The sequence below is a fragment of the Falco rusticolus genome, chromosome 4 (genome assembly GCF_015220075.1).
Source record: "Falco rusticolus isolate bFalRus1 chromosome 4, bFalRus1.pri, whole genome shotgun sequence".
Lineage (NCBI taxonomy): Eukaryota > Metazoa > Chordata > Aves > Falconiformes > Falconidae > Falco > Falco rusticolus.
Window position 1 is genome coordinate 58,166,709 of NC_051190.1, and position 17,388 is coordinate 58,184,096.

Sequence of the window (17,388 nt, forward strand, 5' to 3'; positions counted from 1 at the left end):
ATGAGGCATCTCCTTTTTCCCCTCCCTGTGACAAACCTCTCATTGCTTCTGCACTGCTCCCTTCCCTAGAAGTAGAGCTCATTACACTGAGTACAACATAAGTAACATGGACCTCCCTCATTTTATGAAAACTAATTAACTCAAAAAAGGTCACCACTAATGCTAGACTCCATAAATAAAGCAAAATAGAAACAAGCTCCCAAACCCAAACAAGAAATGAAAACCTCACACAGTAGAATTCCTGATTACTCTCAACACATGAACCAAACAATGGAAAAGAAGCTAGAAATATGGAGACGTAAAATACGTCAAAAATCACATGTCAAGATGTTCAGATGGTCTCGTTTCAAGTTTCGTAATACTACTATATTGTGTTTTGGCTTGCCAGCTACTACAGCAAATTTTGTTAAGTCCACAAGTCCACTACTTGCAAGAAAACAACATAAAAGACCTTTTCAGTCAAAGCAGAAATTCATAAACTAGAACACAAATACACCTCAGTTTGATTAACATAGTTTTACATGGAACAACAAACTGGGATTACTCATTCTCCAACACTATTATTAACACAGGTAAGTGCTTAGACTAAGGTTTAAAGGCAGCAGCTTTTTCTATTAATATGATTAAACCTCTATCAAGTCACATGGTATTCAACTTTTAAAATAATGTAATTGCAATTCTGTCTCTATCAAATTGCTCAACACAGTAATGGTCTTTCAAGTCTGTTCTGGTTTCCTCAGTAAAAATGGGACTTCAGACCTATGTATTTTTACCAGGCTTCTTTTTACTTAAGAGTACAGTTTGCAAAACCATCTTGGGCTCAGCACTGAAATGATGGTGCATCACTTCCAGCAGCAGACCCAGCAGAGTCTTTGTCCATCGGGATTTCTAGGACAGTGCTCCGCTGCTGTGTGTACCTTTAGAAACGAGCATCAGCACTCTCTGACAGCCAGAATGATTTTGATGAAGGATAATGGAGAAACTTATCTATATGCACTCTTGGAGCCTTAAAAATAATTATCTGTGTCCCTTTCTCCTCCAAAGTAAAAACCACTCTCAGATGTCTATTGAGGAACTTTGCTAATAATGACATGTAAAGCCAAAAATAGACAGCTATCATTAAATGCTCTACACAGTAGTGTACGAGCAGTTGTTAAGCTCGAATTTCTTTTCTGTTTTTTTTAATAATATATTTAAAATTTACAAAACTTACCACTTTCTATCCCCTTTGCTGATTTTCATAGGACTGTTTCTAGCACATAGGATAGGAAGAGTAATAAATGGAATATAGGACACAATTAGAACTAGCCTTCCTTTCCCCTACTCTTTTTTTCTACAGACAAATACCTGCTACAACTTCTACTCTAATAACTGGTAATTACCTACTTGTAGAAGCTGGAAAAGACCATCCAAGTTCACTACCACCAGCAGCTTATTACCAGGGGCAGGAAAACAATGGACAGAATGAAACAATCAAACGTCCTGGCATTAAGCTTTAATCTAGACTCCCTCCACAAAACATTAGCAACACTTAAATTCAACACAGGGCTGTGACTAAACAGTCATGACAATCCCCAAAGTCTTGAGTCTCAAGTATAAAGCCTTCTCAACATCTGGCAAGTGAGATGCAAGAGACCAGCATATACAGCCAAAGCTCATCCTCCATCCACTCAACAATTTCAGCCTCCTCTTTTAAGGCTTTCATCACTGCAACCATGCCCCTGTACAGCCTATAAAAATTGTTGCTGCAAAATTGGCTCTTTTCACAGAATCATGAATGGTTTGGGTTAGGAGGGGCCTTAAAGATCACCTAGTTCCCACCCCCCTGCCACGGGCAGGGACAGCTGCCACCAGCCCAGGTTGCTCCAAGCCCCGTCCAGCCTGGCCTTGGGCACTGCCAGGGATGGGGCACCCACAGCTGATCTGGACAGCCTGGGCCAGCGCCTCATCACCCTCGCAGTAAAGAATTTCTTCCCAATATCTAAGCTAAATCTTTCCTCTTTTAGTTTAAAACATCACTGCTTGTACTATTGCTACAGGCCCTACCAAAAAGTCTGTCCCCATCTTTCTTATAAGGCCCGTTTAGGTACTGGAAGGCTGGAATAAGGTGTCTCCAGAGCCTTCTCTTCTCCAGGCTGAACAACCCCAGGTCTCTCAGCCTGCCTCCATAGCAGAGGTGCTCCAGTCCTCTGATCATTTTTATGGCACTCCTGTGGACTCGCTCCAAGCTTTTGAGGTCCTCTGCTTGTTCTCCCTATGGATCTACACTAAGCACAGATTTTTGCCTTTATCTTGAAGGACTTCACAAGCTTACCTCCTTTACTTAGCAGCTATGAGAGTAATTTGACAATTTCCTTAACTTAGCTGGCATTTCCACGCAACTGCCACCCTGACCACCACCTTCTGCTGTTAGTGTCTCTGTGCTTCCTTCCACTTTGCTCATTACACATATAGGACCACTTAATTGAATTTATGAACCCTTATGTCTCAATGCATTTTTAAGGCTTATTTCTGCCAAACCAACGAAGTTCCGCCAATTGGCCATGGCATCATCCTTCCTGGCAGGTTTCATCCTTCTACAGATATTCAGTCCCTGGTTAAAAACAGGCAAATGGCTACAGACGTGTGCCTGGCAAAGGGATGACAGTTTTTCACCATGGCCTTTATCTTGTGTGTTAGCTCATCTGCTTGTCTCTTTAGACTCTTAACCTGCCAGAACAGAAATCGCAAACTGTTACAACAGTACTTGGTCCAGTACAACGAGATCCCTCTAGTAACTGAAGCATTTGGGTATTAGCGCAACAAATATTTACCAAAGCGAGAACGGAGATTTATCTTGTTTCCTAAGTGGCAGTAGGAAGCATTAACGTTTGGTTATCCTGGTTATCCCTTTGGTATATAATCTGCTGTAGTTAGCTGAAGGTAAAGGTCAATAAATTATACTGTATTTTGGCAGTGATTCTAAAAATAGCAGCTACCGCTTCAGAGCTTTTATTTTTCTTAGATACAGACTTGCAAAACCAGAAAAAGAGTCTCTGCACATCTAAACTACGAAGGCATTCCCATTAGACTATTTAGGAGCAATAGGTTCAAATAGCTTTAATTGATATAGATTTAAATAGCACAGGTTTTTTTTCCTTTTACATCTGCCCAAATGCACATCTTGTACTACAAAATTTTAAAGAAATCTTTCTTGTCTACCGAAGTCCTGCATAATTAAATGCATTTCCAAGAGAGAAGCCATAATGAGAGACCATCAACACTACACTCTCATTACCTGTTTCCACAGTGTTTTCTGTTTCTGCTGCCTCCAAACCATCCATACTGTCTTCATCCTCCACTGCAGTTTTTCCTCTACTCCGAGGCCTGCCAACATAAAAAGGGAAAAGCTTTTTAAAACTGAAAGCATTTTTAAAATTTTGAAGTTTTAAATTTAAATTAGGATTTAAATCATTTCAGTTGGAGGAATAAATGTCAGCGCTAAATTGTGTAACATTCAAGCTAACCCATGATTTGAGTCTTGTACAAATCAGAAGTTTCCTCCCCTTTTTTCCTGTTGTAGGTACCATTCTCAACAACGTACACAACAACAATCAGCAGTTGGACCCTGAAGTTTTCCTGATTATTCTTACAAGAAAAATACAGTAACATACTTTTAATGAACAAAAAAATACATTAAATTGGCAAGATTTTAAGATATGGGTATCCTGTTTGCTCCACACAGGAGCTAACTGTAGACAGATACAAGAGAATACAATCCAGAATCTGGCCAGTAGTTACATACGCTATAAAACAGATACCGATACATCTAGAGCATCCTTGGAAGAAATTTCTATGGAAGAATAATGACACTACAGCAATTAAATTAAAATGTATTATTTTCTGTGAAACAAACATTTTGACACAGAAAATAAAATGTTATGAGAGATGACTAGGTGTCATCACATTAAAAAAAAGTCATCACATGAGGACAAGCAAATCAGAACTACAATACCTGGCAGATTTGTTTCAATTTCAACCAAGGTCTGACAGAAAGCAGACAGGTTTGTGCCACAAATTCCAGCCTTTTTTTCCCTGCCTGGCTCTTCAGCAAACTAACGTGGTTGTTGAGAAGCCCAGGCATCCAGATTCCCAGCTGTTCAGCAGCCCATTTGAAAGGGAGCCAAGAGCTTGGCACCTCGCCTCCCAAATTTTCAGGCTACTTGGCAACCTGCCTGGTGTGCTGACGGAAAGCCCGGGAGACCCTGGGAGCTTCTGATTCCAAGAACACAAATTCTGAGCAGTTTGGGGCATCTCGGCAGTTCCAATGTCCCAGAGCTCCAAGGCAACCATTCACCCAACCACCATGCCTTGAATCAGGATGCCATGCAGGCCAGCACTTGGGCACCCCGCCTGCCCCCCTCCAGCAAAACCATTCTGGTTCCTTTTTCACTGAGGATTTTGGAAGGTTTGGGTTTAGTTCTGTGTTGGGCGGGAAAGGGTTTTTTGGTTTGGTGGGTTTTGGTGGTGTTTTTTTAAGTGATTAAATCATCCCAAAACGAGCATTTCCTTTTTTTATACAGTCTCTTTTAGTACTTAAATCTATCCAAACTACTTCTGCAGAACCGGATCTGCTAAATGAGCTATGAAATAAGCTCTGTCATGCAATGTCTTTCGTTCTCATGGATCGAAGAGGATAACATGCACAGAAATGGAACCATCTTTTGAGCCTACATGTATTACTCTCCTGCTAGAAGACAAGTGACTATCCTGGACTACCTAACAAGAAGACCCTTTCAAAAATTGTGTTGGGACCAGTTTTGTCTCTGCAAAGGAGGGAAAGAAGAATTAAATAGAGGCTCAACACCTGGAAAAAAAACGCACTCAATTTACAAAGGAGCTGGGGAGAAGAGGAAACCAAGAAGAGATGAAGGACAGAAGGATTTTTCTTGGTATCCCTGTGAAATCTGTTCAGGACAACGCTGAAAAACATGGGCGCAATAGGAACCCTAGAGATACAAGGCTATCCTTCCCCTTGCCTGCTTATCCAGAAGCAGTGACAACATACACGTAACATACAAAATAAGTAATAGCCTTCTTAGAAGAGATGGAAGCCAGCATCCCCTTCTGTTACTTGCCACCTTACAAGCTTCTAGTGTAGCTTCTTAAAACCCATGGTTCACAAATACTTAAACAAGAATGAACGGCGCAGCAATCAGAAGAAACTGTCTTCTACTCCTCCCTCCAGCCACCCTACCAGCCCATCCACACGTACAGCAATTGATGAGCTGGTTGGAAGGTAGACATGTGTGCTTTGGAAGTGGGAATGACACAGGTTATTCTCATAGCAGCATCTGAGATGGTCACACAGATTCATTCCCATCCATAATGACGAGTAGGGAGTAGAACAAATGGAACACCATATGCATTGGATAGAATAGGCTCTTCCAGCAACACTGAGATACAGGAAGAAAGAGGTAACACTTTTCTAATGCTTAGAAAAACAACGCAGCTGGTAAGAAATCATGAGCATTTAAGTATTACATGTGTTGTAGTTCTTTACAATCTCCCAGCACATCAGCCAGCACCAACTGAAAGGCTGGGAATGCAGGTAAGTGAAATCACTTCCCTCGGTGCAGGAATGCTCAAAAGCTTTACAGAACACAACCAGCTAAGAATGGGGATTATTTCTAAATCCTATCCCAATTACTCTTCTATGAACTATCCATCTGCAACACAAAGTTACAAGTTTGTACTAAACCAGGATTACTTTGAAATCATCACAAATGTAAATGACAATTCTGCTTTCTTCACAAATACCCCATTTCAGTGTTCTCCAACACAACCCTGCAGGTGAGGATCGCTGGATAGTGGAAGATGATGATTGTTTATGTTTATCTAATAGTTTACATACAGCTTTAGATTTTCTGTTAAAACTACATTTCATGTATAAACACTGAAGTACCTCGCAAAGCCTTTTAAAACATTTTCTTTAAATGAGAGCAATAGTCACTCTTTGAACTCCCTCCCATATTTTAGCAACCTATTTAACACCAAGGAAAATCAGAGGTTTCATTTAATGAAACATAATTGCTTATTTCGCAAAAGATACAAATAACCATGTCTGGTGTTTTCTTGACATTCCCCTTCTCCAAATATGCTACAAAGAGCTTTCATAATGCCGTGCAGGTTTTAAATAAAACTGAAGAAGTGGTGGAAAAATACTAGCTTATTTCATTAACTTATTTTTGCTAGTTATTTTTGTTTCACAATCAGCAGAAGAGATTTTATAGCCTATAAATTTATGTTTGGCATAAAGAAAAAAAAATAAGTCACAAACCAGTGAACTATACATTGTACTGTCAACTATAATTTAATGTTTCCACAGAAAATGCCATTTGAGGAGGCCATATAGCATACCTAATCATTGCAATCAACATTTGTAGTAAGAATGGGTTGTTTAATATTATTTGTATTAAATTTATACATTTTAACAGTTTCACACATAAAGGTTTTGGCTGGTTTGCATAAGACTACATTTTTCCAATGAGAAACCCTCTAAATTTTTTTATTTTCTATTTACTTATTCCACTCCCTCTTAAATAAAGCAGGAAAAGCAACCTGTGCTCTGTTCTTCTTCAGGGATTTGACTTCTGAAGGAGGATGCGAAAAGGCATCACAACGTTACAACAGCCCATGACTCTCTCCCTTCGCTTACACAAAGCCAGGCAGCACGGAATTGCCGTACTGAACATTACAACCTCCGCTGTGCTCTAGATCTCGAAGTTCAATCCCAAACTTTCTTACTAGGAGGGGTAACCACATCATGCTTTTTACATATCATTGCAGAAACCCATCAGCTCACGACAGCAGAAACACCAAACACAGATGAGCCATGTCTCCTACAGCTTGCAAACCCAGAACAAACTGTACAGGCAGAGCCCGACCACTACGGACTCTACAAGAAAACAACAATAAATATTAGTCAGTACAACAGGCGGTGGGCTCGGTGCGCAGGTTGAACTGCTGCCAAAGTTTCTGTGATTGGCTTTCTCACTTGCCTTTTTCCTACAACAGAGTTCAATTTAGAAGGAAAAAACAAAAGCACATCTATTTACGTTTAAAAGAACAGACCCACTGAGAGAAATATAACTTCTTTAAGTGTTTAAAGCACATTCAGCATTTCAAGAAACAAAGTCAACAGACAAAGCTACACTTTTTTACGTATATGGGACTCCAGTTGAATGTAATTACTGCCTACAATAAGTTTACTCGTATTTGCATAAAATGGAGTAATTTATTGAAATCCTTTGTGACCTACTCCTAAATTTGTTATCAATTAGCTTTCTGAGCTAATGCCTTTCATTAATCTCCATCTTTAAATACAACATAGTAAACAAAAATCTCGTCATTCTTCTCTGGGTAAAAAACTAATTAAATTTAGCCCACAGGAAAAAAGAAAAAAAAAAGAAGTCCACGAAAACCTTTTGCAGGGCTCAGCAGAGCATTAGGTACTCCCCCTGCACTGGGGAAAGCCTCGCCGAGGCTGTCTCAGCACCCTGCCAACATTGCTGGAAGATCACCAGGCACCTGAGCGGCTTCTGCTGAACTGCACAAAGAGCAGCATGGATGCACAAAGCTGGGAGAAAATGGAAAAGTGTCTTATTCACCTGTCAGTAATCAGATAATACAATACTTCTGTTCTGCTTTTTTTTTTTCTTTCTTTCTTTTTTTAAATGTATGACATTTTTCCCGTGTTTTGAGTTTTTAGGGGTTTGTTGGTGGTTTTTTTTTTTTAGAGGTGGTAGCAATAGCACCGTAACCTGACAAGTACAAGGTAGGTCAAAAGCATATCTTGGATCTTACTCATTCTTTCCACTAAGTGATCAGGAGTAAGGCTGTAGGCCAACATCTCCTGGAACCACGTAAAATAACTGACAAAGCTACTATCCTCAGATGCCCATCACTGTCAGGCTGCTAGTTTATGATTCCCAGAAGTTACTGCCAGACACCAGTTTCGGCAATTTCTAATTTGCTATCAACAAAGTCAGGTGACTACTTGTTCAGACCATGCATCAAAACTACCTTATTATACAGTGCATTTTATTTCAGCCTTATGAGAGTGTGTACATATGAACTACCCCAGAACTTCCCCCTCTTTCTCAAATGCTGAAACCTCTGGATCATTCAGGGGAGAAAATACCTTCCTTGCTACGCTTCGCAAACTGCTGAGCAAAATGATGGCACTAAATATATAAAACAGGGCCAATAACCTTAAAAAGCGGTGTAACATCTGGGATACAGTAACATCCTAAACCAGCACAGATGTCTTGTTAAATGAACATCTGTCCACAGCCTTACCCTGGAAGATGGTACAGGAATGATTTATAAAAAGGTTCAATTAGTGCTGCCGTCAGCACGGCTAGTAACGAATTAATGTTCACATGACAGTTTCACAAGTGAAAGCTGTTACTGTTTTTTCAAGAATCTTTTCAACAGGTGTGCGAAAGCACATGCTCCCACTATTTCTGAACCACAAGTCTTAAGTACAGCTGTAAAAGTTTAACTGTGCTTAAGTGTAAGCTAGAATACCTAAACTTCAGCTAGTAGCCCCATGCAAAGGGAACCACAGCAAGCAAGTTAAGAATCGATTCATGGAAATACCTACATGGAAAGGTGGGGGGTTTTCCCACTCTTGAACACTTTTCAATGTAGTCTTTATTACTGCTAAGAGCTGAGAAAATTCTACTTCCAAGTCTGGATAAAATGAACAATATGACTCTGGAAGCAAGGCACATGCCAGCTAGCTAGAATTAATTTCAATAGCTCTATATATGAGCAAGCCTAAAAAAAAAAAAAAAAGCAACTCGCTATCATATTGACTCCAGCTTCAAACCGATTCTGACTGAAAAGATTCTTAAGAGGATTTTTTAATTGAGCAATCACTAACAGGTGAAAATATTTTCTGCACTTGCCCTCCACAACATTTTCTTCCATGAATTATAAAAAAAAGAACTCACCATGTACTTTCTTCCTATTTACTTCTTTTATTAGCTACGTGTATATTAAAGGCAGAATGACCCTGATATACGGAAAAGATTTGCAACAGAAACATCACAAGTGATGCAAAGGTGACAAAAAGCTGACCTTTTAGTAATAGAAGTGAGACTGTAGTTTGTTTAACATGCACAGAACCAGACTTCAATTACTATCTCATTATAGAACTTGTTCAACCTTCAGCTTCATTATTACAAGATCTCAAAAATATACTTGATATTGCCTATTAGTCTCTTGGCACAATCAAAGAAAAGTGTGTATCTTAAAACTTCTAATGTATAAAGCATAAAAATCTTTTCATAAATTACTACATCACAGAGAAGTGAACCAGCTTACGTTTCAAACCAAAACATTGCAACTTCCCATCTTACATCTCCTTCAACCAGTAATGATCTAGAAGACATTATTCATTCACTCAAAACTACTAATTCACCCAGGATGTAACATGTCCAGACTTGAAACTTTTTTCACATCTATATTTTATACAGTTACACTGAGAGCACTAAACACCTGAAATAATAATAAAAAATACTACAGCCTTTGACACCAGCGATGTCTGAGAAAAAGCGTAAAAAGAACCTCGCCTCCACACAATGGTTCTTATCTAAACTTTTCCAGTACTCCCCTGTGAAAGTGAGATTTGTCAAAAGATTTCCTATGCTACCCAAAGAAACGCAAATAGGAATCTTTTAAAGATTATTTGTACTGAATGTCGTAGATGCATCTTTGCTTTCATTCTAGAGTACAGTTACTATTGACAGAAAGTAAGCTAATACAAGGGAAACCGACTGATGACTGCAGAGCTCTTGAAGCAAAAAGGCTGTCCCAAGACAGGTTTTGCGTAAAAGATCATGTGTCAAAATGAATTTGCATTGCACAGTTCTTACAATTTAAAGGCCAGACGAATTAGTACTTTTAAGCAAATGTGAAGTTTGGTTTATCTGTATTTTCAACTGCCCTTGCATAGTTACCTGTACTACGTTGGTCCTCAGACCAATATTGGAGCAAAATCACTTTCCATGGGAGACAGAAAATGAAAGTAGGATGTCCTGCCAGCAGGCACTCGTCAGAACCGTCTACCCAAATCGAAGAGGCATAATTACTGTAGCAGCAGCATCTCACAGTTGGAAAAAAAATCTTAATTTCAACTCAATTTTGCAGAAGGCCACCAGATCCAGAGGTCTGAAGCTACACTGTTGGGTGATGAGGCTGGCCTGGCCAAAGTGACTGTCTTCAGTGTTTTCTCCACCTTTCCCTGAAGTTACTTATAGTTCAGTTTGAGTCTGGAATCACTCTTCTAAAAGATGAAGCAGATGAACTCTACCATAGCAGAAACAGAGCCTTACTAACAGGACCATGAAATCTTCTTCCGAACTTGTTACCCATTTGGGAACATCCTCAGTGGGCTAGCGAGAGAGATGGACGGTCACAGCAGCCAAGGACCAAACTAGGAGGATTCATTATCGTTAACAGTTGCAAATACATAAAATAATAGATTTTTCATATGAGCCCATAAAATCCTCATGGAGTCACAAGTTCTACTACAGCCAGTTACAGACTGAAATATTGAGGCTAGAGCTACTACACTGCAATGTTCTTCTGCAATACCTTTTTGTGATACCAATACATGAGAAAATCTGAATTTGACATTAATATGAAGCCAGGTTGCCTGATCCACACGTATGGGCCGTTCAGATTTGGAGACAGTTCAAATATCGTAGTGAGAAACCATATAAAAAGCTTTCAGATCTTTCAGCTTTTCTTTTTTTACTTTTCAAACAAACTGTTTAGACATCTATATATTCTGTACTTTTAGTCAAATATCTGTCATGTTAACTCTGCAATATAGAGCATCAAAATTGCTACAGGTTCTCATTTCTCAAGAACTACCTACTGATAGGTAATCTCATTGACTGACTCACACACGGTTCATAGCTTTAGTTCTGTAACACAAAACACATTACATACGAACCTTAACCATTATACACATTTCAGAAATAATTACAAAAAGAAAATTCTGATGCAATTATGACCTTCTGACTCATCATGTATTTGCAGTTTTGCACAAACTACATCCTTTATACATTTGTTACCAAGGCACTCAGCCATATTCACTATTAAAATGATGCAAAACAACATACCAGAATTTCAGCACTTGCAACATTTTTTAAAACCTTTTCTGGAATCAAATTAGACAAATCCTTGGGAGCACCAACAGTTACAAATAGAGCCATCTGCACGTTTCCAACCCCAGCTAGTTCTGTGTATCCACCCAGCTCCACGCTTGGTAATGGCTATATTCTTATTTTTCTTCCAGACAACAGTTAGTGTGATGGTCTTCAATGAATTTGCTAAGTAATGCTTATCAATACCACTGAATGTTTTCACCATGTTCTATTTTTACAGGCAAGGAGAATGAAATGGTGATGTTAACAGTTAAGAGACCACTGGCATTGTCAAAACCACAACTCTTCTAACTTTTGCAGGAGTTTCAATGTGAACCTGCACCATCAAACACTGTACTTGTCCACGCTTCTTTTTCCTTTAAGTAAACAAAAGTGCATCAAAATATGCTACTGCATCAAACACTGTTTTTTCTTGGTGGATAGTATAAGCATCCACTTACATTCAAACCCAAGATTTGTTTCTCCATGGCGACGACTATGGCAAGTTTTAACTCCTCCAATCTTGTGACAGCCATAATGCCCAGAATTTTTTTACCCACACCAGCACCAAGCTTGTGTCTTCTAGAAGAATTAAGAATTACCCAGCTCTTTCATACACTGCAGGGTTTGCCTGCTACTCTCTTCTGAGTAAAGGTGGCAATACAATGGTAAGGACTGTAATTCTTATGTCTGGTAATTTCAAGATCCTGTACATAAAATTCAGTGGATCTGAGTCATCATGCATGGGAAACAGCTGCCAAGTACTTGGAACTTGGTGGAAGTTTTGGTCTCTGTGAACAGATTTTTGTAATTTTAGCACCATTAATTAAGAGTCATTTTCAAACATTTCCTTTTGAAACTTTGCAGTCTGCTGGAGTCTCACCACAGTTAGACTGTGAAGATGCTTTCAAAATGCATTTGTCTGCTTATGTTAAATATTCTCACTGGATATATTAAGTGCAGGTGCAGACTGTGTTGCCTGTCTTAATACTCAACCACACACAGTGCAGGTATACAAACAACTCAATGATCTAACATTAAAGTTTTTACTCAAAAAAATCTTTTTATACCCAGCAAGTACATTCTGCATACAATGATAATAAAAGAGCTCTAACCATTGCTTTTCTTCATTGTTAATCATTACGATACTCAAAAATGGATGCAAATATTCAACTCTCAACTATTACATTGATTTAAGCCAAACTAAACCCAACTCACACAGCATCATTTTGAGAGGTTTCTAGATTTTACATCTATCAAAATGCATCAGTCAACTCAGAACATCTCATGCTTTCTCATCAAATAAAGCTCAGTATCTTCTGTCTCAAACAAATTTTACTCATGTCTTTAGTTTTAACAGGAAATACAAGTCTTCCTGTAGGTTACATGGAAAATAACTCCATTCATTCTTACACTTTTGAAATATTTCTGATCCCACCGATATCACAGAAAAAACACCTGTCTGTCCCTCAGGTGCATGTTATAGGATCCCCTGAGAAAGGCATCCATCCTCCAACTGCACCTGAACTTCTGTTTGCAAAAGACAATGAACACCCTACAGGCCACAAGATGAGCGTATTTCTCTACTGCTTCCCCCAACAAGCATTTAAGCTTAAACTAGAAGGATCAGAACACGGAAAGAACGGCAGTACCCAAAGTGATTTAACCTTTTTATGCAAGATGCTGACCTAGAGCACATTAGCTAGAATTTTCTTAGTAATACCCAAATTAATTGATGGCATGTAAGAAGAGCAGTTCTTGCATGTTAGCTACAGTTTGTCATTACCCATCTAAAATGGATTTAGACAGGGAAAAAAACCAACAGAAATGAATGTCATATCACCACATATCTTTTCCATCTGTTAGCACCCTTAGTGCTCCTTATAAAGAAATGCATTTAATGTCAACAAGTATTATGAAATATTTTTCTTTCAATAAAACAGCTAAACCTAGGAAAGCCAAAGAGAAAAACACAAGATCTTCTTGCTAATTAAAAATCCATTAGAACTTATTCAGAAGGCTTGGAAAACCTCAGAAGAATAAAAATAGACCTAAAAAGAAAACAGGCAATGTAATCAGATGGGTGTCAGCATATATTTATAAATCACACAAAGTGTTTTTCTTTTAACAAAATTGTTTTCAAACTAGAAGTAAATCCTAAAAACCAGATCATGGAAACTATTTTTATACCAGAGTAAGTAAAACTCTGGAAATACTATTGTGAAATATAAACAACAAAGTAAGTAGCATAATAGGCAATGCTACAAAGTGTAGTCACAACTAATACAAATCTTCCAACATGTTTAAAAGCTTCTGTATAAACAGATGTATCAATCTCTAGGGGCATGGGTAAGGCAGAAATACCGCATTCTGCTAGCAAAACTGTCCAACACTTCTTTTTCCATCCCTGAACAGGATTCTTCTAACCTGGAGACACAAATCTGCCTTCTGACAATTACAGCTAGGCTATAAATAGCCTCAAATAATTATAATAGAGAACATTCAACCGTCTGTACAAAGGACTGTTAAATTATCATCTTTATTTTGGATAATGATCATTGCTGTACAGAAATGTTCTCAAAATTTCACCTCCTTTTATCTGAGACCACTACAAACCACACCAAGCTGCTTTCTCCATTTTTTTTCTCCATGCTAGTCCTCTGCCCATTAAACATTGACACTCACGGTATTTTTATTTTCATTATTATTATTGTTTATTATTATTATTATTATTATTATTATTCCCTCATTTCTTTAATATGCCCTGAAAGAAACACGTGAAAAAAAGGTAAGGTAATAAATAGATAGGTTTTCCAGCACTTGGTGCTAGAGAATTCTACTACCTGATCATCATCTTCACATCCCCCAGCATCAGATGAGATCAGGCTGTGATAGAACTGCTACCAAAAGAATGATCTACTGCTCACTCTACGTCATACGATACAGGTCAGAGTTATAAACAAAATTGTATCTGTGTCACACGATAGGGGCACATATCCAGCGAACCTTGTTACAGCAACTACTACGATGGAAGTCATCCAAGAGGACCAACTGATACGTCCAGGTCAAGTTCCTTTGAGGCCATCATCCAAGGACACACAAGCAGTAAGCTTACTCCATTTACTGCACTGCAAGTTGCAGAAGTTCTGCAATTTCTCTCCAGTTCCACAGACACCCTCAGTTTAAACAGGCAAGGAAATGTATTTTTAAGGTAACAGGAAACTAATTCTCAAAATTTATGTTCGGTATGGAAAAAAACGCGGAAATATTCAAGATTCAGACATGCTAACCTGAAGGTAGAAAATAACATTAAAACAAAGTTTGAGAATTAGCACAGATTGGATTTATACCCAGCACAACCCAGCTAATTTTCATCCAGATCAGTTTATTTAATTCACTGGGAGTTCCCGAATATTTGGGCTGGAAGCAGCACTGCAGAACAGTGATAGGAAAGAGTTGTTAGAGAAGGAGAGAGAATAAAACAAGTGAAGCTTCTTTGGTGACAATGTAAGCAATGCTGCCTGAAAGGATTTGGAAATTACAGTCTGAACCACTCTGTAACTTTTTTCAGAAGCCACCAGAAAAAACAAGTAATGAAGATAATCTGAAATCATACTGAGGCTGATTTATAATGGGACTATTTGTATATTTACCTAATCTTTTCTGAGCACAGACCTTCTGGAATGACAGCTTCTTAGATATTTATACTTCTATTTCAGCTTGCATTTTACATATACGCATATGCTTCTAATTAACATTTACAGCATGAAAACTCAGTTCTACTCACCAGACCACACAGCCTCAAAAATTATCTTAATCAAACCTTTCAGAAGTACTTCCAGGTATCCAACGTTGGCAAGATCAGCTCTGAAACAGCTATACTGGCAATGACTTGTGAAGATAACGCAGCCAGGGAAGCACATATGGCTACGTGTAACTTACAGCAGCCCAAAGACTACTCAGATTTGCCCAACTACTGTCTTTGTTATCACGACAGGACAGAACAGGGGTTAGTTCACAGTCTGGCTACACATAAATTTCAGCAGTAAAACCATTAATTTTTGTTGCAGTATTACTCCTGCATTCATTTTTTTGTGGCTGTATTTTTGTGCACTGAAATTTCTCCTTAAAGTACCTGAAAGCCTTCATGTTGACAAGAGATTTACAGTCAAGGTATACTACGTCTTCAGCATCTTAGAACCCATTTGTATTTTGCGATCAATGTATTAAAGATTACATTTGAAAAGAATCTTTGACCACAAAGATATTCAACATTTATAACACCATCCATGAAAAAGCTGCTAAAGAGTGCTAGCAAAACAGAAGTCCAACTGCTCACAGACGCACTGGATACAATGCCAGAATCATTATCCATGTAAGTCTAATATCCATAAATATCACTCAATAACTATAATTGACGGAAGTCCATCTTTCAGAAAGGCACTCACTTTGCCATACCCTTTGTCTTTTTTTCCTCCTTATGAAATTCATGCTCATTTCCTATGTGATCTTCCCTGGTTTCAGTTTTTAACCGCTGCCTCTTGCTGTACCTTTTCCTGTTACACTAGGGAACCCTTAAGAACTCAGTATTTTCTCTGCTGGAGATACTGTACACTGTAATCAACCTACTACTTAGTCTTAGGCTTTGGATTCTCCAGCCTTCCACAACTTAACAGACTGAGCACCTTTACCTTTCTCACCAAAGGAATTTTCTTCAAGGTTTCTGCAATCTTTAGTCCACTTCATGGCTTTTTGCCAACATTTCGTTCTTTCAGTTGTAGATACCTGGCTGCTGTCATTTTAATGTGATTCAGTCTCACAATCTCTACAATACAGAGAGCTTCAAGACACAGCCACTAACATCCCACACACTAAATATCTTTCCAGAAACGCTCCTTTCCAGACTGTAGCCCCATTTCTACACCTCTACTGAAGAGCATTTTATCTAACTGTGCTTAATCCAAATCCCACTTCTGCCTCTCCCCTATGCTCATCCACATCATTCCATATCCAGATTTCAACAGCAGTAATTGTTATTAATATTGGCTAATACCAGAATTTATTGCTGGAGGACCACCCAAAAAATGCAAAGTAAGGCAATAACAGTTCCCAAAGACAACAAAGGGCTTGATTAGCCAGACCTCAACCCAATTACTGTAACCTTTATTCCACTGATCAACTCAAACAAACAGTTTTAATCAGAATTGGCCCAGCACCTTTAAAGAAATCCATTTACACTACATCTTTATAGAAAACTGTGGATAAGGGATCACATCAGATGACCTAACATCTACATCAAAGGCAACTTTTAAAACTCACATAGTAGATAAACGATAGAATGAAAAGAAAGGGAAGGAGTAAGAAAAAACACATTAAACCTAAGAGTTTCTGCCTCTAAAGAATGTAGTAGATATATTTATTTCCAAAATAAAAAGTCAGAAGCCATCAATTTTCCACACCTCTTCATTTTTGTGTATTTAACCATCAAGGTATGTACTACAGCCATCTCAACCGCAAGGGGCTTTATCTCCCAAGAAGTCACACCTTCCACATCTTCTTGATTTCAGTGGGAACTGTGGGATTTCACAGCATCACAGAAGTGAGCAGCACGTATTTCAATATACTTTGTAGCATAATAAAATATTCGACTGAAAATATGAGATCTAAAAAACAATTACTTTATTGCTTCTTAGAACTTTTTCACTGTAAAATTCAACTCCAAGGTAGTAATTGGCAGGGACAAAATTATGTAGCAATTAGGGCATGACAGCAAAAGCAAACAAGAACTGAAAATGGGTTCGACACTTCTGGTAACAAGCAGGTAATTATCACAGCAGCTTGAAAGGGGCATAATCAACCAAACTGACATCATCCCTCCCACATAATAAAATGTGAAATCCCTTTACGTGCAGTGTAGCTCTTACACACAGCTGGTAAACGCTGCTAGTCTAGTCTCAATGTCTGTGTCTGCAAAGCAGCTGAGGTTACATTTGGGACAGTTCAAGAATGGATGATTATTAGTTTAGAATGATAATAACGATGACATGTTTTCATCCATTGTGGACTGGAGAGATTATTTCCAGAAAATGGTATTTGATAAAAACACCCTCTCTTCTCTAACTTTGTTGATAAAGTTCCTACGATATAGAAAAGATGTCTGCCTAAATGGCACAGTTACCATTACACC

General features: G+C 38.4%; 1 protein-coding gene across 14 annotated transcripts in view; it reads right to left on the minus strand.

The window, feature by feature from the left end:
* KMT2C (lysine methyltransferase 2C) overlaps positions 1–17,388 on the minus strand; it is a 198,718-nt gene that overhangs the window by 146,111 nt on the left and 35,219 nt on the right. For all 14 annotated transcript variants that reach the window (XM_037386995.1, XM_037386999.1, XM_037386989.1 and 11 more), the window contains one exon: positions 3,278–3,366. In XM_037386995.1, the coding sequence (XP_037242892.1) occupies positions 3,278–3,366 (89 nt within the window). The remainder of the gene's footprint in view (positions 1–3,277; positions 3,367–17,388) is intronic.